The 27,982-nt window shown below is 37.0% G+C and overlaps 1 protein-coding gene and 1 pseudogene across 8 annotated transcripts in view; one reads left to right on the forward strand and one right to left on the reverse strand.

Moving 5' to 3' along the window:
- Positions 1 to 27,982, forward strand: part of UBAP2 (ubiquitin associated protein 2) — a 102,139-nt gene that overhangs the window by 27,585 nt on the left and 46,572 nt on the right. For all 8 annotated transcript variants that reach the window (XM_088792949.1, XM_074330648.2, XM_074330645.2 and 5 more), the window contains 4 exons: positions 11,381 to 11,458; positions 13,460 to 13,570; positions 18,215 to 18,368; positions 19,125 to 19,202. In XM_088792949.1, the coding sequence (XP_088649075.1) occupies positions 11,381 to 11,458; positions 13,460 to 13,570; positions 18,215 to 18,368; positions 19,125 to 19,202 (421 nt within the window). The remainder of the gene's footprint in view (positions 1 to 11,380; positions 11,459 to 13,459; positions 13,571 to 18,214; positions 18,369 to 19,124; positions 19,203 to 27,982) is intronic.
- On the reverse strand, positions 6,705 to 7,380 carry LOC109447753 (small ribosomal subunit protein eS1 pseudogene; annotated as a pseudogene).

A 27,982-nucleotide genomic window follows, 5' to 3' on the forward strand; every position in this document is an offset into this window, starting at 1 on the left:
GGGGAACAGGACTTTATTGGGGAACAGTGTGCACTTCCAGGACTTTTTTCCAAGTCAAGTTGTTGTCCTTTCAATCTTAGTTGTGGAGGGTGCCGTTCAGCTTCAAGTTGTCCTTTCAGTCTTAGTTGTGGAGGGCGCAGCTCAGCTCCAGGTCCAGTTGCCATTGCTAGTTGTGGGGGGCGCAGCCCACCATCCCTTGCGGGAGTAGAACCGGCAAGCTTGTGGTTGAGAGGAGGCAGCTCAGCTCAAGGTGCCGTGTTTAATCTTAGTTGCAGGGGGCAGAGCCCACCATCCCTTGTGGGACTCGAGGAATTGAACTGGCAACCTTGTGGTTGAGAGCCCACTGGCCCATGTGGGAATTGAACCGGCAGCCTTCGGAGTTAGGAGCATGGAGCTCTAACCAGGCCGGCCCGAGAGTGCGGTGTTTTTAACAGCAAGGTTGCTGGTTCGATCCCCACATGGGCCACTCTGAGCTGTGCCCTCCACAACTAGATTGAAACAACTACTTGACTTGGAGCTGATGGGTCCTAGAAAAACACACTTAAAATAAATAAAAAGTTTAAAAAAAAAGTAAAGAAAAAGATATTTGTTCAGGTCTCCCTTTTTTTTAAAGGTGAAATTTACACAGATACACTTTAAACGTATGAGATCATTTTCTGTTGGATGCATATACCTGTGTAACCTAGTCCCCTGTCAAGGTACAGAAAATTATCCACATCCCAGAAAGTTCTGCTGGTTTTATTTTGTTTTCTTGGTGCAGATATCCTGCCTGCTTTAGGGTTCTGGTGATTTTATTTATGTACTGCTGACTGCTTTCACCTTGCCTCCAACCTCATTTCCATCTTGTGTACCTCTTTTCAGGCTCTTGCAGGTTTCCCATAGCTCGTATGTGGACTGTGTTCTCCCAGTTTGCACATGTCACTTTCCTCTGTCTTCAAGTATAAAAGGACACACACACAAAAAATCACTTCCCTTTACACCCCTTCCTTCTAATCGCAACCACACTAGCCTAGGCCCTCATTGCTACATTCTTAGACTGTTAAAATAGCTTCCTCTTTCACTGAGAGTCAGCGTGATTGATGTGCTGGACACTACACACCTCTGATAGTTAAGAGGCCTGTGCCATTAACACCCAACATAAAAGCATGAGTAAGTTACTTAGAGGCACAGTACAGAGTTGAACTGAATTGCTATCTTTAACGTCCTTCCCAGCAATAAAACTAGACGCTTTGCTTTGTGACTTAATAATTGTTATAATAGCAACTTTTGATTTTATAGAAAGATAGTGCTTCATGGATGAATAATTTCATGATGGTTGTTTTCCAGATTGCTGTGGCCCTATTCTGTGTACACTTTTAATATGTTTTTCTCAAGTTTGCATACATACTGCAAGGGTGTATATTTGGACATTTTCCTGTGTTTGTATAGAGATATGTATACTTTCTACTTAAAAGCCATAAGAAATTAGTTTATGCATATATTCTGCTTTCCTTGCCTAATTGCTTAAGGACTTACCCAATTGCTTTAATTAGACCCTCCAATACAAATGGCTAGAACCAATATTCTGTTCTTGGTCTTCGGGGGGGAAAAGCTTTCACTCAATTTCACCGTTAACTATGATGTTAGCTGTGGGGTTTTTGTAGTTGTTGGACCTTATCAAATGCTTTTTCTGTGAAATGATCATGTGTTGTTCTCCTAATGCTTTCCTAATACGGTGTGTTACATTGATTTTGAGATGTTAAACAACTTTGTATTTCTGGGATGAATCTCACTTGATCATAATCCATTTTGTATGTTGCTAGTTTGCTACGACTTTGTGGAGGATTTTCCTCTATATTGATAAGAGATATTTTTCTGTAGTTATCTTGTGATGTTTTTTCTTTTCGTATCAGGGTGTAATACTGATAGAATGAGTTAAGAAGTGTTCCCTTCTCTATTTTTTGGATGAGTTTGTGAAGAATTGGTGATTGGTGGTAATTCTTTCATTATTTGGTAGAATTTATCAGCAAAGCTGTCAGGGCCTGGGCTTTTCTTAGTGGGAAGTTTTTTGATGAATAATTCAACTGCTTCACTTGTTACAGGTTTGCACTTTTTCTTGAGTCAGTTTCAGTCAGTTTGTGTCTGTCAATTTTTGTCTAGGTTTTCTAATTTGGTAGCATACGCTTGTTCATGGTATTTTCTTATAATCCTTTTTATTCCTCTAAAGTTGGTTGTGGTGTTTCCCATTTTAGCCCTAATTTTAATAACTTGAGTCTTCTCTCTGTTTTTTTGGTTGTTCTAGCTAAAGGTTTGTCAGTTGTCATTTTTTTTTTTTTTTAAAGATTTTATTGGGGAAGGGGAACAGGACTTTATTGGGGAACAGTGTGTACTTCCAGGACTTTTTTCCAAGTCAAGTTGTTGTCCTTTCAGTCTTAGTTGTGGAGGGCGCAGCTCAGCTCCAGGTCCAGTTGCCGTTGCTAATTGCAGGGGGCACAGCCCACCATCCCTTGCGGGAGTCGAACCGGCAACCCTGTGGTTGAGAGCCCGCGCTCCAACCAACTGAGCCATCCAGGAGGCAGCTCAGCTCAAGGTGCCTGTGTTCAATTTTAGTTGCAGGGGGCGGAGCCCACCATCCCTTGTGGGACTCGAGGAATTGAATTGGCAACCTTGTGGTTGAGAGTCCACTGGCCCATGTGGGAATCGAACTGGCAGCCTTCAGAGTTAGGAGCATGGAGCTCTAATTGCCTTAGCCACCGGGCCGGCCCGTCAGTTGTCAATTTTGTTGACCCTCTTCCCCGAACCAAGTTTTGGTTTCTTTGGTTTTTCTCTTGTTTTTCTATTCTTTATTTCATTAATTTCTACTGTAGTCTTTATTATTTCCTTCTTTAAAATACCTTTTTGGAATCACTGTTTTGGAATAATTTTAAGATTTGCCAAAAGTTGGAAAACCACACAAAGAGATCTCTTTAACATTCACCCAGCTTTCCTTAATGTTAACATTTTACATCAAGTGTTGGCAATCTTTTTCTATAATGGGTCATGTAGCAAATATTTTATGCTTTACAGGCTGTACCTGGTCTGTTGCATGCTCTTTGTTTTTTAACATTTTAAAAATGTTAAAACGTTTCTCAGCTGGCACACCACACAAATTCAGATCCTAGGTTGTAGTTTGCTAACCTCTGTTTTACATAATCATTTGTCAAGACTAAGATAATAACATTGGTACAATATTATTAACTAAATATTGACTTTATTTGGATTTCACTAGTTTTTAAACTAAGGTCCCTTTCTGTTCCAGGATCCAGTCCAATTAGTTGTCTCTTTAGTCTCTTCTGACCTGCCACAGTTTTTCAATCTTTCCTTGTTTTTCATGACTATCACACCTTTAAAGAGTACATTTATCAGTTTTTAAAATAATTGGTTACTTATCCTCCGAAGGCGAATTATTAGTATTTTTGAAAATATTATGAATTTATGGATTTAAACATTTGATGGGTTTCAGTTATTCTTAGTTATCCTTTTTGAAGTTTAAATCATTCCATCTTTGGCCAGTGCAAGTCTCTTCAAGTTGTCTCCTGAGGGTTTTATTTTTTTTTTTTTAACTATAGTCGACGTTGAATATTAGTTTCAAGCGTATAATATAGTGATTTGACATTTATATACCTTACAAAGTGATCACAATAAGTCTAGTAACCATCTGTCACCATACATAGTTATAATGTTATTGACTCTGGTCCCTATGTTGTGTATTACATCCTCATGACTCTTGAGTCATGGCCCCGAAGTGCTTTTTGACTTGGTCCTAACAAATCTTTGATAGTGTCTTCATAAACTGGTACGACAAGATATTCCAGACTTATCTTGTACACTTCCTGCTTTGTACCTAGAATCAGCTATTGCTCTAACGAACCCTGTTATCTTTTAGTGGGAAATGGTATTTAGAGATCTCAAGCTGGTAACTTTACTGATATTTATTGTTATTGGGTTGATCATTGTTCATAGGTCTCTTCATTGAATGGAGCTATGAAAAAAATCTTTTTTTTTTTTTTTAAACTTTTATTTATTTAAGTGTGTTTTTCCAGGACCCATCAGCTCCAAGTCAAGTAGTTGTTTCAATCTAGTTGTGGAGGGTGCAGCTCACAGTGGCCCATGTGGGGATCAAACCGGCAACCTTATAGTTAAGAGCACTGTGCTCAAACCAACTGAGCTAACTGGCCGCCCTGAAAAATTTTTTTTCTTAAGGTAAAATGCCTTATGAGTTAATGCTGATCATTCAAAGTCAGGACTACTTGTATATCACATGTAAATCTCCTCCACACTGATAATCCTGGTTCCCTGAGAACTGGAGATGGTAAAATTACAATATGCCGAAATCACTCATTTGCTTTATCCCACTTTATGTGTAATTGTCTAAGAATAACAATACTAATACCACCATCATGTTTTCCCCATTCTTACTTTCGTGTCTCCCAGCCCGGCCTTTAACATTTTAAAAAGAAGTAGCAGAGGCTCCTTTTTCATTCCAGAGGCTTCTGTAAATATTGGTTTGTTTTTATAAAATATCGTGGTCATTGGCATCAGAATTTGACACACTGAATATAAATGTTTAAATTCTTTCTGCTGGGGCAGAAAGCTGTGCATCAATCTCTGTGTAAGAATTTTCTGGATTTAGGATTTTAAATTTTATCTGAAGTTAGTTGATAGAATAAATGTCTAATCAAATATTGTCTGCACACTTATTTCAAGGAAATTACTTGGTTCAATTGATTTAACTCCTTTCTGTACGTAGTAGCTTTCAAACCCACAACAGTAACATGCAGGATGGTCACACCTGTATACCCGAGGGCCTTGGTCTTAATATTGGTGAACATTATTCAGTAACCAAGAGGCACTCTGTGTGGGAACCTGGGAAGTGACTGCAGTCCTTTTACAGAACAGGAATTGCAGCCAGACTTGTTTTCACTGTTTGCTGTCTCATGCTTCCTTGTACCTGGGAACCATTGTCAGCTGTCATTCCATTATTCCATTACATAGCCAATGTTTTGGGTTATCTAGAGTAAATTAGTCACTCTGCTAGAGTTCAAAAATTTGTCATCTGCTTTCTTCTATGTGAGAGTTACTATGGGGTTTTACCCTATGACAGTCTTAATACAAATCCTCTTCAATTAATACCCTTAAAAGCATATTTTATTTGATAGAGGTGGACCGCATGTGAAAAATGATAAAGTGACAGCCAGTGCGGGCCTGAATGTCAGGTAGTTGCACTCACTGCTTCAGGGTACAGCTCAATCGGCCATCAAGCATCTGGAAGTGCAGAGACCCCCCCCACCCCTCTTTCTTAAAATAGTTCTATATCTACATAGTACTTTGTTCATGTACCCATTGTATACTATACCGTGTTTCCCCCAAAGTAAGACCTAGCTGGACAATCAGCTGTAATGTGTCTTTTGGAGCAAAAATTAATATAAGACCAAGTCTTATTTTACTATAATATGACTGGGTCTTTAATAATATGATATGATATGATTTGATATGATATGATATGATATGATATGATATGATATGATATGATATAATACCGGGTATAATATAATACCAGGTCTTATATTAATTTTTGCTCCAAAGGACGCATTGGAGCAGATTGTCCAGCTAGGTTTTATTTTCGGGGAAATATGGTACTTTCTCCCTTTGAGACATCATTTAGTTTTATTTCTAAAATAAGTATATACTTAATAGTCACCATTAATACTATGTCAGTGTCTCTAGTCATTTTGGTTGTCTCAACCCAATGCTGTTGATTGCTCAGGAAAGGCTCATGGTAATAATACCTGAGTTCTTTGGTGCTGGTAACAATTCATGCCCTTTGTACTTGTGTATAAAGTCATTTTGTTGGCTGTAAATGCTAGGCTTATACTTTCTTCACTTGAGTATCTTAAATGTTTCTTTATTTTCTTTTTGCACAAAGAACTGCCTTTGACAAGTTTATTGATACCCTTCGTGTTTAAGTTTCTTGCCAGTTCTGCCTTCATACCCACTGGATATTTTCATTTCACAGTCCTAATCTTTTACTAGAAAATGTCTTAGTGTGGGTTATTATGGGTTGAGATCTCAAGTATATGGTGTGTTTTCTTTACATATTTAAACGTTATTTGCTTTCCTGACATTTTTCTTGAATTTTAGTTTTAAGCATTTGTGCTTTTTTTTTTTTAAGCATTTGTCCTTTTTCTTCTTCAGAGACTTGTATTATCCATAGGTTCAGATTGGGTTTTCTTTTGCCTGTGTTCAACATGAAACTCGTCCTTTTTCCCCGTTTCTTTTTATCTTTTCATTTCTTTTTTACTGTAAATATTTTCCCCTTTCACCTGATATTTCTCTTGAGGCATTAACTGTTAAAAGTTTATTTTTTGTGTTTCTTCTGGTTTAATCTCCATTTTCATTTCTGAACTGGAAAAACTTAGATACATGTTATTCTTTTATGTCTTTTATCATTTTCTTCATGCGCAATATCTTTCGGTACATTTTGAAGCAGAAGATAGCAGTTTTGCTTTGTTCTTAACTCTCTCCCCCCTTCTTTTCGGGCATGCTTTCATTGACTGTAGGAGTATTCTCCTGCTCCTTATTCTTTTTCTCTTACAATAATTTTGTATGTGATTTGACATTTATTTTTCTATCACTTTTTTTTTTTAAACATCACAAATAGGTTTTGTCACCATGAAAAGTGAATTTTAAACAGATTCTTTGACTGGAGGCTCATATCCATCAGCTCGTTTAACTTTAGCACCTGTCTCACCCCCAGTAGCTTGTCCAGAACTGGTACCTTCACCATGAAGCTCCATGAGTTTTCCCAATTCAAACTTGGGCTTCTTCAGCATTTTGACTTTTCTAGCAAAGACATCATAGAGCGGATAAACAGATTGACAGGCCTTTTCTGTGTCTTCTCCAATGCCACCTGGAGTCAGTTTACTGACCACTTCTTTCAAGTCATTTGTCTGCACCTCTCAGGTCATGATTTCCATCATCATCCAGATTTGACAGACCTGTTGATGCTGAGCCTAAGAGGTCTTCCAAACCTGATTATTGTGATTTTTAGTAAAACCACCACAGAATAGATGAAGCAAATGGCCATCTGTAGTCTTGACGTGAACATGAGCTTCAGTCACATTCTGCCGTTTTTTGACCCTGGAGCACGTCTATCACGGGGAGGGTCCAGGCCGTGGAAACGAGGACATTTTTGTCCTGAGCATCCTCAGTAATTAGCTTGACTTTTCTAAATGCAGCTTCATCATTCTGCAGATCAGCGGGGCTCACTTCAAAAACAGGGCCCTTGAGACCATCAGATACCATTTTGGTTCCTTGAGTTCTAGTGACTAGTGTTTTCCCAATATTTCTTCTGTTGAACATAGCTGGTGCTTTCACATCATACCAGTCTTTCTTAGAAAATGGGTCAGCCACTTTCTTCTTGGCTCCCTTCTTGCTGCCTTCATAAGGTGCTTGTTTTTGTCGACTGCCACGGTCCTGTTCCTCCGTTGCTCATTTTTATGTGAAATGAGTTTTCTTGGACTTTTAGACAGCAATCATGGTTCAGAGTGGCTTTTCCAATTTCAGAAGAGTGTTTCCTCTTTTCTATGTAATTATGTTGGCTTGCTTTCTGAGATTTCCTGGCTCTGTTTTCTTCCCTCATTGTGGATCTTTTTTTTTCTTTCCTGTGTATGTGGCTCAATAATGATTCTACTCCTAGTCGTTTCTCTTGATGGGAGCCCTAGCTGGTTAGTTTCAGGAGTTTATGATGGTAACTATCCCGGCCTTTTGAAACCTTTCTGCAGTCCTGGCACTTAGCTTATAATTGGAGTCGTCAAAACTGTACAGCCCTACAGTGCCAGCTGCTGTTCTCAAATTAGCCCACTTTACTTTCTAGTGAATACCTCTTAACTACTTGGGGTTTTCCTGTTCTTAGACCAGTCAGACACCAGTGCTTGCCTCTGTTTACCTGACATGGCACAAATTGATACTAGGCAGATCTTGTATCTGTTGGTGGTTTTTCGTGTTTGTATTTTGAGGTTTGTGAGGGATACCTTGTCACCTAGTTTTGTTGTATATTGTTGTCCATGGGATTTTGGTTTGGCAGTAAAGTTGCAAGAGTAGTTTAGAGACCTGTCCTACTCCTTATATATGTATTTTTTCTAAGGAGGGCACAGCTTACAGTGGCCCATGGCGTGATCGAACCAGCAACCTTATTGTTAAGAGCACCGTGCTCTAACCAACTGAGCTAATCGGCCATCCCTACTCCTTATTTTTTTAACATGGTGCCACTTTTGCTCTGTCATATTTTGTCATGTCTGTTTATACATATACACACATGCATTAATTCTGAACTGTTTGAGTTTATTAAATACATTTTGCCTTTTACCCTTTAATATTTAAGTGTGTATTTCCTGAGAACAAGGATGTTTGTTTATATAGACACAGTTGCACTATCAAATTTTGTTAAGTTTGGCATTGCTACAGTGTTCTATGGTTCATATTCCAGTTTTTGTCACTGTGGAATTTTTATTTATTCCATAATGTCAGTTACTCCAGTAATGTTCTTTATAGCACGTTTCTCCCTTTCAGTATAGAGTCATCACATATTCCATTTGTTTGACATCACTTTAATCTCCATTAATCTGAAATAGTTCTTAGCCTTTCTTTGTCTTCTCTAATATTGGTAATTTTGAAGAAATATAGGCCAGTTATTGTATAAAATGTTCTTCAATTTTAGTTTGTCTAATGTTTCCTCATGATTATATTCAGGTTATAGATTTCTAATTGGAATACTACATAACTGACCTTGAGTATTTCTCAGAGTACCACATGTGGAGTCACATGATAATCTATCTGCTCCATTGAGGATGTTGATTTTGATCATTCAGTCTAGGTTTTGCCCTTTTCCTCTAATTTATTGTTACTATGTTTTGTCTAGCAACTGAAAAACAATCTTTGTGGAGACACTTTGAGACCATGTGCAAGTAGCCCGCTTTTCCCCTTAAAAAGAACAATATTGATTCTTTTCTGAACTAATCTTTACTCTGTTGGTTGCAAAATGAAGATGTCTAGCTCTTATTAGTCTCTTTATCATTGCAATATTAGTAAGTATATTTTTAAAAGTTTACCCTTACTAGTGATCTAAGAAATACAAATTAAGCCAAATAGGGACCCTTTTATTGATTAAATTGGCATTTTTAAAGTTGGGAAAGTTTTGAGGAAGCACGCTCTTTTGTACTGCTGGTGGAGTATACGTCTTTGCCGACTTTGTGCAGAGTATTTCTGAGCTGAAGGTATGAGATTTTAACATTTTTCTAGTCACTTATCTTTGTCTTCTCAGAAAGCTATCATGGATGTATATACAAATTAGGTATAAAATGGATCTCTGTGGTGTTTAGGTAGTAATGAAAAATTTGTGAGTAAATAAAAGGCAGGACCTATCCAGTGGATTGTTAGGCAGTCAATAAACCTGCTACAGATCTTCACAATAAATTCTTGTGTGTGTGTGTGTGTGTGTGTGTTACCCTACTAAGAAATAAGTTTAGGATTCTGTTTTTGATGTCAGAGAAAAAAATGTAAGTGCCAAATAAATAGTTTTCATACTAGATGGTTACCTAGTAACCATTACTGCCTATGTCTGCCTGCTGTGACCTTAGTTGAACTTCTTATTTCTCTGTAATTTTCTTGAGGGATCTGTGACAATATTGTAATTTAAGGAAATGTAATTGTGGGACACAATGAGCATTAGTGTGCTTGGAATGGAGCGAGGCTGAATGAATATGAGTAAGGTTCAATTTTTAGATTTGATACCCGGGTAGTAGAAGATACTGGTGTTAAGAAAAGAGGGCAAAAATTAGTCATGTAGGCTTTCAGTATCAGGGGCACCAAGGGTTTACCTTCATTCATAAAAGGTTGCCATTACCCAAAACCCAAATGTATAATGGGAAGTGCCATCTTTCCAGATCTCATCCTCCCCTTTGATTTTTCCCTTTTACCTCCTCCAGTTATTTCATGGCCTTTGGTCCTTTTGGCTGCAGCATTAGGACTCCTCAGTTGGGTGTGGGTCAAGAAAATGATTGATGTGCAGGTAGGTAGAGAGTGTATGTAAGGCCCTTTCCCTTTACACTGGGTGACACTCAGGTAAAATTGGCAGTACGTGTAGACACTGAGTTTCTGTATAAACATTTTTCTGGCTGTAATGTAGTAGCACTATAAGGAGTTCAACTGAGGTCACAGCAGGCAGGCATAGTTTGGGATGAAGGGATTGGACATTAGATTGATTGGAGGGAAGAGGCTAGAGCTAGCTAGATCTTGTATAATCACTTACCTTTATGAACTACTAGATTATTTGAAATATACATGTATTTAAAGCAGAGAAGAAAAGTTGTTCATTATTAGCTCCTTGTGGGGATCATTCAGTAATTTGAACTGTTTAACTTTTTAAACAGTTATGTTGGGAGTTAGTATGCATTTTAGCTAACAAGGGTAACTTTTGAAAAAAAATCAGCTGTTTTAGAGTAATTTTATGTTTACCAGAAAGTTGCACAGAGATAGAACAGAGGGTTCCTATATACCCCTCACCTAGTTTTCCTGTTGTCATAACCATGGTACGTAGTCAAAGCTAAGAAACCAAATTGTTATGTTACTTATTAACCCACTGCACAAGAGTAACTTTTTTTTATACCTTTCTAATTTTTGTTGCCAAAAATACCACAAAAGGAAACCTCAAAAATTCAGTAATTTGATTTTTTTCAAAAGAACTTTGATTGGAAAAAGGCAACTGGAAAAGTTCTTTTCTGCAGAGGTGACTAATTTAGTGTTTGAAAGTTTCTTTTTAAACAATTTTGTTAAACCATTAAAAAAATATTGTGGTTAAAAAACAGTGACTTTAAAAATAAATTTTATTTAGATAAATACAGGCTTTTCTCTTTAGAACTCACCATTATACTTTTTTTTAGAAGTTTTAGAGCTTTTTTGCTTTTTTGACAGCAAAACTAGTAGTCCTAAGCTTGTGTCCTGGCAGTTGTTCCCACTGCTTCCTGTTCTTCCACTTTCTTTTGTGCTGGTTACTCCCATTTCCCCAGGGGAAAGAAAATTCAAATGAGTACATGGCCAGTGGAGATGAACGAAAGAACTGTAGGTCGTTTGGCCAAAGTATATGGGATCTTTATGCTATTTAATTTGATAGTTATTTACCTTATGGGAACAAATTGTATACATTTGAGAGGTCTTAATTCAGAGTTCTTTTGTTTTTTTAATCAGCATTTCTGTTACCATAGTGCTGGAGTGCTTGAGAGCTTTTATCTGTTTGCATCAGATTTTGGCATCTAACTTATAATTTTGGTGCTTAAATCTTTAACAATTGGTATGTACTTTCCAGGCAACAGCTGAACAGATGCGTCTCGCTCAAGTGATCTTTGATAAAAATGATTCAGAGTTTGAAGCTAATGTTAAACAGGTATGTTTCTAGCAAGGGATGCTATCATTTTTGTAATGTATTTTTTTATGCTTTAAAGAGATAATTTTACTAGAGACTTTAATTTTAAAGTATGCTTTTTGCTTAGTCTCAACTGTGTTTTGAACTTGTGATTAAATAAATACCTGTGTCGGTGGCTAGAGTGAAGGAATTAAATGTGTTCATCCTCTTGGTAGTAGAGTCTTTGAGTTGTATTAAATGTGAAAAACGAACTAGACTTTTGTGAAAGCACATTGACATTGTCTATACATGTATATAGAAAGTATATTTAGTTTTTAGCAGGTTCTCAGAAAATTTTGTTTAATTTAAAGGAGAGCTGAGTTGCCCTTTCAGACTTGGTGGTGATTCCAAACATATGTTGGAAATGTATAAAATTAAATTTTAGGGTGATATCTGCACTTAGAACTTTATTGAGAGGACTTTTGGATAACATAATTTTAATTTCAAATTCTTCTTTCCTGATAAATCTTCTTTTCCCTTCAAGATTCTAGAAACCAACCTATTATAACCCTTACCTCAGTCCAAACCTGGTAGAGGTCTACCAGTAAACATCCCACAGTGAACTTGTTAGCCCTTTGCTGTGTAAACTGTTTGTTCTTACTTATAGTTGCTGTCATCAGACCAATGGTAATATTTTTGGAAGACTACAAAAAGGATTTATTAAAAATTATAGAACTCATTCTCTGGAATGAGGTTTATGTACACTGTGAGACATGCTACGTATTATATTGCCTTTTATCTGAATAGCATAGCTGATGTATAAAAAAAGAGCACTGCTCCAGGAGTTCAGAGTTTCAAGTGCTGACTTAAAACCTTCACTAATCCAGTCACTGGAGGGATTTTGATACTTATTGTATATCTTAACAATTAGCGTTTGACAGGTATTGGGTTAGTACAGATCACTGATAAAAGTCTGACATTATTGGTAGGTCATCCAAAAACTGAAGCACTGGAAAGCTCTAGAGTGTGTAGAATTTTTGCTGTGTAATAATACAGGAAGGAAATGAAAGAGAATGGTGTGCTGCAAAGAGCTGTATTTGTGAGATCAGGAGACCTGAATTCCAGGTAGGCTTTGCTATTAGTTTTTTGACCACAGAGAAATCACTTCACATGCTGGGGTCAAACTCTTTTGAACTGCAGCTAGTACATGCTAAAATAGTTAAACATAATTAAAACTCAACAGATACTTAAATCATACATTTGCTAACTGATAATTGAGAAATCTGTATTGTGCCTAATCTACAATTGTTTCTTAGGATAAAAATGTTAAGTAGCTTAATTTCCCTTGTTAAAGAGAATGCACCAAGATTTCAAATTACTTTAAACATAGCACCCTGTTGAAATTGCTTCAGAACTTAGTATATCTAGGAATGAGTTTTGTGATAGCCGCAGAATTCCACCAGTGAGACCTTAGGGTGTTATGACTTATGTATGTGTAATGTCCTAATCCAAGCAATAATAGCCAATGTAGGGAATTTTGTCTCTGTGCAACTCAATTGGACCGGATATTCTGTTAATGGTGGCCATGTACTCACACTTGGTCTTTTGGAAACATAGTCCCACTTAATATTCGAGTAGTTGAGAATTTGGGGCATCCAGGCCATTGTACCAACTTTGAGTAGTCAGCTGATCTGAGTATTCTGAGGATGTTGGTGTGTGTGTGTGTGTGTGTGTGTGTACACATACATACACATACATTTATAGAGAGACATAACGATATATGAGTATGCTGCTGATTATTAATCTGATACTTGATCAGCTTGGAGGAGCGCTGATTTGTTTGACTCTGCCAATATTGGTGAAAAGACATGAGTGGCCACAAAAAAACAGGTAAACCTGTTCTTGGATTGTAAGCTCAGAGTCTAGAAGAGGCCATCTTCATGTGGAAGTATTGCATAATTTCTATCTTTATATAAAGAATCTTAAAATTAATATCAAGTACCGTTTTTGGGTCTTCTAACCATTTTCTTATAATTTCAACAGCTAATGGAAGTGACAGGAAAAAATCAGGATGAATGCATAGTGGCCCTACATGACTGTAATGGAGATGTGAACAAAGCTATCAATATATTGCTAGAAGGGAATTCAGATACGGTAAGGTTATTAATAAGTATTACTAATTGATATGCAGTGCTAAGATTTGTCAACAATTCCATATTTTAAACTTCACCTTATATGGGGGTGGGGGTAGGGGGGGATTATGGGTGCCATTCCATATTTGTTTTAAGTTCCAGAAAGAACACTAACCTGAAATGACTGTTTTTGTTATATATGGTTTCTTTATGAAGTCGTAGAATCTGAAGACTTGAAAGAGAACTTGGTCATCTACTCCAGCCTTACACAGTTTCCAAAATTCTCTGGGCCTGTGGACATTTTCACCACCTGAAAAAACTTCTCTTGGCTCCACTGCTCATGTTTCTTCATCTCAGTCGTCACCTCTTACTACTCCTTATATCTCTAGACTAACAGAAAACCAGGATTTGCTGGTATATCTATTTGCTTATGTGTGAATATTCTACAGACACATTGTCATGACAGTTTGACAGATATATAAAAGGAGAAAAGTTTTTTTAGCTTAGTAAAGTTTGAGGAATGTGTAGTCACACTAGCGCTCCTCATCCTTTTTATTTTAGGAAGGATGCAACTAAATAAAGCCACGTGAGGCATTTGTCAGCCCTAATCTTTTGATTTCTTACATGGAGATTGCACAGTATTTCATTTGTATTTTTAAACTGAGGAAACCATTTCAGAGCAAATTAAAACAAATAATGGTTTATCTAAAAAGGGGTACAAAGATGAACAAATCAAAAAGTGCCTTCCTTGTCAGTGTTCAGGTTTAAATCAGGTTCTCATTTTTAGGGATAGGCTGTATTAGAGTCAGGCTGTATAAAAATGAACTGCCATGACAAGTTCAAAAATAAAATGAGTATCTTCTTATTTAATATGAAACAAGGAGAATGAATTTTGTAATTAAGTAATTAGATACTTGGGGAAATATTTCACTATTTAAGGATAGCAAAGAGTGGGTAAAATTCCATGCAATATAACACTGATCCTCATGATAAACTATAAAATATGTCAGTTTAATTGGAAAATATATGTTAAGTGATGAAATAAAATTTTGAATTGCTTTTGTTTGCTGACAGGCATGTATTTACTGGGTGTTATAAAATATAGGGAATGTGTTTACCTCATTGCTAATGGATTTAGCATAGAATCGCTCTTTGTTATTTTCAAAACAAACTGAAGAACTTCCCTCTTTATTAAAAAAAAAAAGCACTGAATAAATGAAATATTTCTAAATCATTAACTGGAGGGGCCTACTTTCTTTTTTTTCATGGTAGAGATAGGACGGGGTGCTACTTACTGTATTGTTCCTTTATCTCCAGCAGATTTCATTCCTTTTCTGTGGTAGTTGGGTGAATTTTTGTCATAAAAGTCCAGTTCATTCTCTGGTTTATTGAGTTTTAACTTCCTCTCCTCATTTGGTACTGAATCCAAAGGAGGTTATTCTGGGCTGAATGTTACATGAAGAACATCTCTTTGGTTTTCTCTTGAACCTGGAAATCCCATAGTGGTCGCCAGATCTGGCTTGTTTTCTTTAAAGAGCAGAAAATAGCAAATTAGAGCTTGAATACAGACACAAAAGGTTCATGCTTGTTTGGAGTTAAGAGGGCTGTGAGGGAAATGCAGAAGCAGAGGGAGAGTCTATTAGAAACCCTGGTTTGTTTAGGATTATTTTGTGGTGCATGTTTTCTTTCATACTGTTTGCCCTTGTCTCTTACCTGGTGGCTCTCTGCAGCACCTCTGGCTGACCAGCTGTAAGGAATATATTCTCCTCATTGGGGTAGAATTATTTGGAGTGGGGGTGCCAGAAAATGTAAACACCAGGGTTGGGTTGCTAGGAGCAAGAACATTTAAGGTAATCTGTGAAAGCAAACAAATCTTGTCCTATTGGCTAACCTTACTTTGTGCCAAGGTCTTCTGAAACAAAATTATTACTTTGAAAAAATGTCAAGTGGAATTGTCCATGATATTTTAAAGCATAAGTTTGTCTTTCTCATGTAAGAGTAGCTGTCACAAAGGAAAACATTGAACATGATCATTAATACAGAACTTAACGTTTCATCATAATGCTTTTTGTTTGAGTGACAAATACTTTGAAATATCAAGTCTCTTGTATTAACATACATTTTTTTTTTTTTTAAAGTACAGTGGTACCTTGGTTTTCAAACATAATCCATTCTGGAAGACCATTTGAGTTCTGAAACATTCGAAAACCGACGTGCGGTTTCCCCATAGAAAGTGATGCAAAATGGATTAATCCGTTTCAGACCTTTAAAATCAACTCCTAAAATTGCAAATTTAGCATGAATTTTACTATCTAATGATACCAAAGATCCATAAAATTTACGGCGTTCATAAACCGAAATGTTCATCAACGGAGATGTTCGAAAACCGAGGTACCACTGTAATTTGTTTGTGTTGTGTAGTTCTAGGCAAATATGAAGGGGTAGAGGAGTGATTTTGAATGAGCTGGCCTGGAAAGCTGCTTTTCAGATTACTAAATGTGATATCTGGGAGAATCATTGCTCTTAGAGTTTCTTCAGACCTGTTCAACAAGTAGCAAAATACAGATAACGAAGGTTGACAGAAGTTTCGTAGAAAATCTTTTATAATTATTTGGTTTACTTTAAAAGCCTGTGTGTGCATGCTTGTGGACTGTTGTGCAAAATGTGTGATATTCTGTCTAGCACATACTGTGGTGTTAAACCACTTGCTCCTTAAAGGTTCCTTTGCTGCTTTCCCCCCAAAGTAAGTTCTTGTCAGTGTTTGTAGAGTTCACAAGCCAACACTTGCTTTAAGGTATCCTTTGCTGAATGAAATGGAGTAAGATGTTTTTCTCTCTTCAAATAGAAAGCCTGACCCTTCATAATGATTGAGTACTTTTAGGTCTGGCAGTGTAAAGACATTATAAATTGTATATATATGTACCTTGTCCTGACTCTACTGTGTATAAACTTTTCAGGACCAATTGTTAACCTAAGATGATAGGATTCTATCTTATATAGCTGTCTTGTTTATTCCTATCAGTGAACATCATAAATTGAGTTTGTGCACTGTGGAATTTTTTTTCTGGAATAAATAAGTTTTATTGTTTTCTCTAATTAAAAAAAGCAATGTAGAAAGATAAAAAAGTTAAATCAAATTAAATTTCCTCACTTAGATAACTGCTTCTAACTTTCTTCTGTACACACACACACACGTGCGTGCTCTTGTTTGAACTAAAAAATGTAATCCTATTTTATATGTTGTTTGCTGATAGCTTGCTTCACTTATGTCATGGCTTTCTTTCTGTGTACACCTGGGTAACTATTAAAATGGCTACATACTACTCCCTTATGGATTTTGTAGAGTAGATAGTCTCTCAACTAGATATTTGGGGAATTTTCCCCCATTTTATTCTGCTGATCATTGTCTGTATAGTAATGGCTTGCACAGCTATCAGATTATTCCCTCTGAATAAAGGCTTAGAAGTAGAATTGCTAGGTGAAAAGCTGTGAACTAATTGAATTTGGATACTGTTGCGAGATAGACTTCCAGGAAGGTTAGAATAGATGCATTTTACCAGAACTAAGAATTCCTGAATATTCTGTGTGACTGTTGGGTGTTGATTTTTTAAATCTTTATCAAAGCTGAGAGGTGGAAAATAACTTGTTTTAATTTGTATTTTTTCACATTCGATCATTTTATATGTGACTAAATATATGAGTTCATCAGAGGTTATAGATACTGAAAAAATGTCTTAAAAATGTTTTAAATCTGGCCTCCACTGTTTTGGAAATAATTCAGCTATATCTCTTTAATTTTAGTTTATTAATTTCCAGTGCTTATGTTTATTTGGATATACAACATTAGTAATTTTCTTAAGACTTTTTTTTTAAAGCTTAAAATAGTTGCTGCTCTTATTTTGGGATTGAATCACTTCACATCTTTTGTGAAAATAAGGTAGATTATGAAAAAGGAAATAGGCCAATTTTGGGATTTCCCAGTAACACATATCCTAATATTTTTATATTCACAAGAACATAGTGTCTCATTCTTTTTTCCAGCAATTTTTAAATATATGGTATGATTTGATTTGGCATCACCATTAGAGGAGAGGTGGAGATGGGAGATTATATAAAAAATTTGATTTCTCATTAGAACAGGTATTTGAGGTTGAAATTTTGGGTACTTAATTAAAAAAAAAACACACCCTAATTTTTATTTGTTCACCATTAAAATTTTATAGATAGTTACTTTGGATAACTAAATAGGAAAAGTTGTATTCCTGAGATTTTATGGCATCATTTTATGTATTTAATCTTTGAACTAATCTATGTATTTAATAGGTTTAAGGCCTCCTACTGAGGTAGGTGGGAGTGACATAGCGTGGGAGCTTGGGGAGATAACATTTACTTCATTCTCAATTCAGCATAGGAAAAGGCTTTCTGATGGGACAGCATATAGTAGTATGTTGTCAATCCAGCTAGTTGCTGTAATCTTTTGTGCTTTATATAGCAAAGGAGCTTAGCAAAAGTTTTGCTGTCTTTATCATCAGAAAGTAGAACTATATGGAAAAGAATCAAAATGGTAGGCAAGTGAGCTGCAAGGCGTGGGTAATTAGATTTGAAAGACATGCATGCACCCTTGATAATTGTGCACACTTTGAATGACAACTCTTATCTTCGGTAGACTTCATGGGAGACTGTAGGGGGGAAGAAGAAGAATTTTGGAAAAGAAAGCTCAGAAAATAAAGAGAATAGAGAGAAGAGAAGTGAGAGAGAAGTGAGTCGTGGACGTGGAAACAACAACCGGAAAGGAAGAGGCGGCAATCGTGGGAGAGAGTGTAAGTATAGACCTTTTCCCTCAACTTTTTGTGATGAAAATTTTCATGGGTACTGAAAAGCTGAATGTTCCAACGAATGCCCATAAACCCGCTTCCTCAATGCAACATTTGTTATTTTTCCTGTCAGCACTGACCTGGGCTGTAGGTACTTGTGTTGCGTGTCCTAAGACTGCCTTCTGTTGTGGATCACGTGCATCCTCTGATTTTAAAGGTTTTTCATTTACTGATGGGTGAAGCTGTTTATTCTTTCTAACTTACAAATACTTATGATATAGGCAAGGGTTAGGTTAAGCAGAAAGTTGTTGAATATGGAAGATTTTCTTCCATTTAACCTAAGTTTTGGCATCATTTACCCAAAACAACACAATCTGCTGTATAAACCTACCTGCTGCAGCGCTCAGCAGCCCATCGCAGCCCACAGCAGCCCAGCTCCAGGGAGAGCCGTTGTTTACAATCTTAGCTGTAGAGGGCACAGCTCACTGGCCCATGTGGGAATTGAACTGGCGACTTTGGCATTAAGAGCACAGCGTTCCAACCACCTGAGCCACCGGACCAGCCCCATTATAATTTCAGAATTTTCACCTATGAATTAAACAAGGTGTGCTGTCATTCAGTTTCGAGCCACTTTTGTTTTGTTTTGTTTTTCCTGTTGTATGAACCCTTTGGTTAAATTTTAGCATTTTTAAGTCTTTTTGTTTTTGCCTTTAATAGCTGTCTGAATTGATTATGTGTAAGAGGTGCTCTTTTCTTCCTTAGTTAGAGGTGAAGAGAATGGAATTGATTGCAATCAAGGGGACAAGCCTTCAGACCGTAGCAAGCGAGTCCGTGGTAGAGGTAAGACAGAATAAGTGGGAAGGAGATGGTTGTGATAGAAAGAAGCCAGGCTGTTGCTATACTGGCCTCTGAGTAAGGCATGACAGTGTACTCTGAAAGAACAGTTCACCTTCTGAAGTCTTTTGATTCATTTACTGATGCCTATGAATGAAGTGTTTGAAGTAATTTTGAGGAGACCTATTGGTTGTTTTCAAATGAGCTGAGAAGACCCTTTATGTGAATAATTTAGAACTTGAAGTACTGACTGCAATGTCATTATTCTCTAATGTTGGGCTTTAACCAATGTGCTTCACCCACTGGTTTTAAAATTAAAATTATTTGCCCATTGATTACCCCCTCCCCACCCCGTTTTCTGTTAGTGATCATTTCTTAACATTTAGTAATTTGTGATGTCATTAAGCCACTTCAAGAATGTAGTTTCATATGCTTTAGAGTTGTGACTGAATTTTCTCAGGGTTATAAAATCAAGAATATGATGTAATATGCAGACCCTCTTTTGGGTCAGTGGAGGAGCTACCTGAATTGACTGATGTCACGTTTGATATGTTCAATGCAGTGGTGACTCTTCTCCAAATGAACATTTTATAGTGACAGAATTGTTTTCAGAAATATTAAACGTAGAAGTAATGTAGGTGGTACATATACTACCAACTCCCTCGACTGTACATTTATCTAGCTATCATTTACTAAAGTTCCACTACATGGGCCAAAGGTAAATGATTTCCAGAGATCAGAAAAGGATAAAATTATGTACTAATTTGTCAGGCATAGTCAAAATAAGATTGGAATTATCAAGTAGATTTTAATTTTAATTCCCTTTTCTAGCCTTTTCTATTATTACCCATTTAAACATAGACAAAAGTGGAGAGAGTAGATAAATGAACCCCATGTCTTCTCACTGTTATTCAACAGCGCTTAAGGGTTTTAGACATTTGCTTTATATGTCCCCTCCCTCCCTTTTTCCATCCTTCCCTCCCTTCCTTCTCTACAGAAATATATTAAAGTAGATTTTTGGGTCACTTACCCCTAATTACTATGGAAAGCACCTCTGAAAAATGTAGACAGTTTCATATATATTCATAATGCTATTTTCACATCTAAAAAAACCATAGTAAACTTTTGTTATCATCTGATGCTCAATCCATACATACATTTCCCTGATATTTAAATGTCTTTTCATAATTGATTACTTTGAATCAAGATCCAAACAAGATTAATACATTACATATTTTGATTCTCTTTAATCTAGAGTAGTTCTTCCCCATCTTTTTTGTACCTCCACTTTTTTCTCCTTACATTGATTTGTTGTCAGAACCATGTCATTTGTCTTGTAGGATGTCATGTTTCACACTCTGCATTTGTCTTTATGTTTCTGTGGTGTCATTTAGCTTATTCCTCTAGCCCTCATATTTACTATAAATGTAACTTTAAAGATTAAATCGTGCTCAGTTTTTTAGGTAAGCATAGGTGGTGTTATGTATCTATATTGCATTGCATCAGAAGGTACTTTTATGTCTTCCTTTTACTTTTTTAAAGTGATATTTAAGTTAATTATTGAGTTGTTAATTTTTAGTAAGTTCATCAATGGCTTTAGAATTAGTTGAACTGGAATTCTCAACATAATCCTTACCTTGGTTTTTATAGTTTAATTTTTAAAAGATTTCTCTCGGAATTCAAGAAGAGTACTGCAACATACATAATTTTCATGTTCTGATTTTCTTTGTGGCAAGAAGACTGCTCAGGGGCAGTGTTGGACCTTGCTTTGTCTCTCCAATGTTGAGGGCCGTTAGCTAGCTAGGCCTGCTAAGCACTTTTTTTTTTTTTTAAGTGAAATGAGTTTTTGTGACAATTACCTAAGTCTTTAGAATTACCTGTTTTTGGAATGTTTTTCTCTTTGTGAGTTGGCCAGGACTGGAACAAATAATGATAGCTAACATTTACTGTGAGTGCTTCATTGTGCAGTAGGCATTTTGCTAGTAATTTACATGTGTTTTCATTTAATTCGTCAACAAAACCATCTGAGGATTGTTGTTATTTCCATTTTACAGTTGAGTGAACCAAATTATTTGGTCAGGGTCAGAGTTCGAACTAGTTCTATCTTATTCTGGAACTCTCGTTGTTCAGAGAGACCGAGGGAAGAAGGGGAGGGTTAGAGTGCGTAGTAGGTGTTACCTGCCTTGTCTCCTTCCTTCATCAGAGATGACAAACTTCTTAATATTAGAGGTGGTGGGAAATGCTTCCCATTATGGAATGATGGAAGGACTCAACTAGTGGGTAACCCTGAAACCAAGTCTACTGGGAACTGTTGAATAGCTTATGGGAGACTGGATTGAAAGGAGCCAAACCAAATAAAATCTGTCACGTCACGTGCGATGAGGGTTGTGGGAAGCGAGGAGGGCGGCACAGGGTTAAGAAAAGACAGTAGCCATGAATAGAGTTTAAGCTGGGCCAAGGGACCTTCAGCCTCAAGGACTGGGCCTGGCGCCTAATCGGCCTATGCATTAGCTTTTATTAGTTAGGTGGGGAAGTAAAAGTAAAGGAGATAAAGCTCTTCAATCTCAAGATCTGTGAATCCTATACATCTTAATAGGAAACTGATTCAAGCCAATCACCCTTGCCTGTAGGCAGCTGAACTGCAAGTCTCAGGAGTATGTACTTCCCCAAGGGACAGAACCTATATGCATATGAATAGATGGAGAGCACATCATTGAATCTCTTCCCCTGCAGATTTTGGGAAGGAATGTAGCCACAGAGACAGAGGCTTTCCTTAGTCTGGGGAAGGTGGGGGGCTCTGCCCACCTCTATGAACCCCGTGGGTTCTCTTGTTGGTCCTCACTTGACTGTGCCTGGCTTGAGTTGTCCCCACTGTGGGGAATCTTACTCGTCATTGACTGACCAGCCATCTTTTTGGGGACAAACAGGGAGACATGAGGTGCAAACACAAAGGTGAAGCAAGGTCCTTGAAAGGATCCATCTCACAGACTCTCCTTTCTTTAGGAGCAGGTACATGGAGACAGACGGGTAGGCTGCTGCGTGGCAATAAACTTTTTTTTTTCTTTTTCCCCTTCCTCCGCCTCCCCCTTAACCCCCTCACTCCGGTTCAAGCCGTTGTTTCTCAGTCTAGTTGTGTAGGACACAGCTCCCTGGCCCATGATGGTATTGTGAGCCTTGCGTTCCACCCCCCCCCCAGCTGAGGCAGTTGGTCGCTGGTTGTCGGTTGGCCACTCACAGCAGCTCACGCCGGCCGATGCTCCTGGCAGCACATGGTAGCCCACGGCAGCTCATGCCGACCTATGGCTGCTCAAGGCAGCCCAGCTCCAGGGAGGGCTGTTGTTTACAATCTTAGCTGTAGAGGGCACAGCTCACTGGCCTATGTGGGAATCGAACTGGTGACCTCGGTGTTAGGAGCACAGCACTCCAGCCGCAGGGCTGGCCCCAAATAAAATCTTATATAGGGATGATACTGACTTGAGCATTAAAATCCCTAATTCAAGCATGTTAACTTTAAGAAAGGATGTAAAGTAGAAGGTAAGGGACTCAGACTGACTCTTTATAAACCCAGTTAGACTTAAAAATTAAGGGGAAAAAAAAAAGCCCACCCTCTCCCACATATAAATAAACTTCAGTGAGATATAATTTTTATATTATAACACCTATATTTAAATATATTTGAGTAGGCTATTGAAGGGTAGTGGTTTATGTCTGGAGATGTCTTTGAATCACTTAGTACCCAATGTTCAGCACAGGGCAAGAGGGGAAAAACAATAGGCACAGAAATACAATTATTTTGCTCAGTGAATGTCAGTCAAGTCCAGTTTGATAGTAAGTGAATAGTGGTGCAGGACTAATAGTTTACATCATCCTCATAATTAAAGGATAAATGTCCTTTGCTTTATGTAACAAGTTCCTTCTTAGAAGTTGGGTAGCAAGTTATTTAATGTCTTAATTTACTCTCTGTGTGTTGAATTAGCCTTAAAACAGTTGATTGGTCTATCCCATCCCAGTTGTTTTTGGTGTGTCGGGTAGCTGGCAAATTTTAAAGTGTATTTTAAAGAAGTACATGCTTAAAAAAATGTACTTTAAAAACGGTTCTTTAAGGTCCCCATTCCATTTATTCTTTGACTAGTGGGCTCCTCTTGCTGATTTCACATTGGCTATCCCTCAGAACACTAATCTACGTTTGTGATTAAATCTGCTAACATTTCTGGGGCGGCCGGTTAGCTCAGTTGGTTAGAGCGCGGTGCTCTTAACAACAAGGTTGCAGGTTCAATCCCCACATGGGCCACTGTGATCTGTGTCCTCCACAATTAGATTGAAACAGCTATGTGACTTGGAGCTGATGGGTCCTGGAAAAACACACTTACATAAATAAAAGTTAAAAAAATCTGCTAAAATTTCAAGTTGCCAAAATTTCAGTAAGTCACCCTTTTCCTCTTTAATTTTTGCTTTATCTTCATGGTATTGGCTTAAAAATATTAAACAGAATGGATTTAATATGCTAACCTATAATTTTTTTGGATAATACATGATTAAGATTTTGATAATTATTACACAAAAAATCATGCATACCATAATATTGGGGTAAGTTTTATAGCATGAAAAATATGAACTGTAGCAAAGAAGTAAAATCCCATTTATATCCCTGGTTTTTCTATACCTTTCCCTGTATGTTTGCTGTATGTTTAGAGGAGCAAGAATCGATACTTGTAATAAATAATTTTTCTATAATTCATGTAAAGTTTGTGGAAAGGTATTGTGAGTTGTGTGTTTTGTGAGAAAACAACAGCGTCTTTAGGGGAGGAGAGTAGCAGTTGTGCCTGGGCTGTCTTCAGTGTCTTGGTCTTTGCTTTTTTGAAACTAACCCTGGTAGTTGGTGTGTAAACCTTTGGGACTTGATAAATATTGACCATTCAAAGGTACTTGGCTATCAAATAATATTGTGTTTTTTACAAAATGTTGCACTTAGCTGGTATTTATTAAGTATTCACTGTATGACTGGACATGTTCCTGAATGATACTGACTTACCTTAAAGTTAGATTGAAGACCATGTTAGAAATCCATGAGATTTGGAGTGTTCTGGATAAAGTTCTTTGTCACATGCCACGTAGTTATTAGTAAAAACTAAATTCAATTCTGTGTTCCAGCAGCTTAAACTACATACTATTGTGTATATTTAGGAACAAGTTTTTATAGAGAAAATTCCAAATTATCACTGTCACATTAAGAATAGAAAGATGGTAAGGAAGATGGATGGCATCTATACTTCTTGATTTTTAGGCCTTAGACCTCAAAGTGCCCGCCTTGGAAAGAAAAGAAAACAGAAGGTAACACAAAGAATAGAATGATCTTATTGGCCAATAAATTTTACTATCCCTCTTAGGTCAGGGTAGTCACAGTGTACTGTGTTTCCCTGAAAATAAGACCTACCCCGAAAATAAGCCCCAGTTAAGATTGTCAGCCAGACAGATAGATTTAGTATGTTATGACGATGTTCCAGAAGAAGATGACATGACTGTATTTGAATAAATGTAGATTGTTGTACATGAAAAAATAAGACATCCCCTGAAAATAAGCCCTAATGCATCTTTTGGAGCAAAAATTAATATAAGACCCGGTCTTATTTTCGGGGAAACACAGTAGTACCAATATCATGTGCCTAATTAATCCTTACCATCCGATTCTAGTTAGACGATAATTGCTGTGAAATTCCTTTGTTTTAAAGTTTCAGGAGCACATAAGAGCTGGGTGTCTTAGCAATAGGGAGAGGTTTTTCTTTTCCAGGATATTTGATTCCTGAGATGCTTCTTCTGATCTTAATGGGCTTCTTAGAAAAATGGTCAGATTTTCATGGGTGAATTCCCACTACTGCACTACTAAACCCTTCAGTTTGGCCCTTTGAGAGTGAGGATCTAGTCACAGTACTTAGATTGGTTGCTGAAGGACATACTATAAATAGAACAAATTTGTTGTTATAAAAACACATCTTAGGGAATAGTCAGTGAGTTGATGGACATGAATATAGATGGAAGTTGGGTTGACTAGTGTTATTACCTTGAGGTACAGTTGATATGTTTACTTTGGTTTTATTTAGGCAGATAAAACTAAAATAAAACTTAACAGTCCAAGTAAAATCACTGTAAAATTTTCTTAATCATAAATGTTACATGAATTCTGCAAGGAATCTGTGTTTTACTTGACTTTTTTTTTTTCTGGACTGTGTGGGGATTGTTCATAGAATTTTCCCATTCGCAAATTTAACAATGAATAGGAACAGAATGCAAACAATAAAAAAATATGGTCCATTTGAACTTGGTAGGTGAAAAATGGGAGCTTAATATTCCTAGTCAGAATCTTTAACAATAGCTTGATATAAAACCAGCTATTGAGACCACACTGTTGTTGTTTTTTTTGTACTTTATTTTTGGCTGGATCAACTGGCTTCACTAGATAGTTAAAGATTATACAAAAGTGGAAAGGAGCCAGATTGAAGCTAAACCACTGGAAAAGCATTCCTATAGAGTACATCTTTTAAAAGATTTTGGGGTATTGCGATTGAAGTTGAGGATTTGTCCAAGGAATTGGGTTAAGGCTGAAATATTAGAAGGTCAGGTACGGATGTTTACTATCAGGCCCTTTGATAGATTGCCCATGGTGAAAAGAGGGGCTGCTGGCTGTTGGCAGTCCTACTGAATTTTTCTAGGACTTCCCTGAAGCTTAGCTCCAGGGTTGTAAAAATCTATTGAAAGGAATGGGCCTGTGTTGGTCACTTGTGTGATGAAAGGGGAAGGAGCAACTAAAATTATGTTTTTTCCCAACCATTGTTCTGAAAAGCAGAAAAGAGATAAGCAGAGAGGAGTTTACTGTTTTATGGAGAATAGTGTATAAGTGGTATTTTTTGTAGTCTACATCAGTGTATTTAAAAAATAATAATTTTAGGACTTCTTCAGTATTGCGATTTTCAGACTTGAAATCTCATAGGCCTGTACTTTCTATCATATCTTCTTCTATCTTTTATTTATTTGTATTTCTGTGTGAATGTTTTTCCTTAAGTAAATTGTCTCTTTCTTTTTTGGTCTTGGTATATTTAGGACTCCAAAATAATATAAAATTTAGCATGGCTCATCATTTTTATTGATCATTTTATTTAACTTAGTGTTGAATGTGCTTTATGCAGAAGAAGATATTACAATACTTTTCAGGTGGACTTTGATATGGGCTGTTTGATTTTCTATGCCATACCAGAATGTGTTTATGTATTAGAAATGACATTCTCATCTTTCTTGAAGGGTAGTTTATATGAAGTTATTTCCAAGTTATCTAAATTATAAGTGAGAAATTATAGTCAAGTCATTCATTCCTCTATTATTCCTGTAAATTTATTTATTGGTGCATGGTTTGGTGGCATAAGTATATTGTTTTTGTCTTGTCTTTTGGTGAGATTGATCAAGTAAGGTAGTGAATTATACTTGAGGTTTCAGGAGGGTGATTTCTCTCTGGATGGAAGAAAAATAATGCTGTGGAAAAGGGACCAATAGTTTACTCCCTAACCCGTTTCACTCTTTTACCTTACTTACTTTACTGTTTTGCATTTAGCAATCCAAATTAGTTCTTCTACTTTTAAAACTAATATGTGAATGTGGTCTATATAATATAATTGAAACATAATTATTGAGCACCTACTGTGTGCTGACATTCGAGTTTTAATATCTGAATCCTCTGCAGCGCCTTCTCAGGTCTTGGTACAAAAAGTATTGGAGAAAATGCAATGTTCTAAAATCAACTGCTGAACAGCTAGGTTATTTCCTGTAATTGAATAGTAACGTTATTATTGTGCTTCTAAATATAAGCATTTAATCCATGAAAAAATAACATTTATGAAAATTACAGTTTTAAATGCAACAACTAATATTTAGGTACCTATTATATTGTTGAAGATATTGCTGTGACTAAGACATGGTCCCTCACATTCTGGTAAGGAAGGAAGAGAGACAGTTAAGTAAAAACACTTTTCGATTTACTTAAAATGATTGTTGATGTGATCAACTGTCAGTAGTTGTCTACAACTGTCCCTAGAGTCTCCTTTAGATTGAATTGCCTGGGGAAGTCTCTGAGGAGGTAGGATTTAAGCTGAGGAGGAAGAAAGCCATGTGAAAATCTGGGTAGGTACATTCTATGTAGAAAGGAACAAACAGCTAGTGCAAACATGGAAAACAACTTGAATTTTCCACAGAATAAAAACTACTTATTGGAGTGTCGGCCCGGTGGCTCAGACAGTTCGAGCTCCATGCTCCCAACTCCTAAGGCTGCCGGTTCAATTCCCAGATGGGCCAGTGGGCTCTCAACCACAAGGTTGCCAATTCAATTCCTTGAGTCCCGCAAGGGATGGTGGGCAGTGCCCCCTGCAACTAAGATTGAACACAGCACCTTGAGCTGAGCTGCCACTGAGCTCCCAGATGGCTCAGTTGATTAGAGTGCGTCCTTTCAACCCCAAGGTTGCCAGTTCAACTCCCGCAAGGGATGGTGGGTTGCGCCCCCTGCAACTAGCAACGGCAACTGGACCTGGAGCTGAGCTATGCCCTCCACAACTAAGACTGAAAAGACAACTTGAAGCTGAACGGCACCCTCCACAACTAAGATTGAAAGGACAACAACTTGACTTGGAAAAAAAAGTCCTGGAAAATACACACTGTTCCCCAATAAAGTCCTGTTAAAAAAAATAAAATAAATAAATAAAATAAAAAGAGTGTGCTTTAAAAAAAACCACACTACTTATTGGAAT

This window comes from Rhinolophus sinicus, chromosome 16 (genome assembly GCF_057876585.1).
Source record: "Rhinolophus sinicus isolate RSI-liver-muscle chromosome 16, RSI-T2T, whole genome shotgun sequence".
Classification (NCBI taxonomy): Eukaryota; Metazoa; Chordata; class Mammalia; order Chiroptera; family Rhinolophidae; genus Rhinolophus; species Rhinolophus sinicus.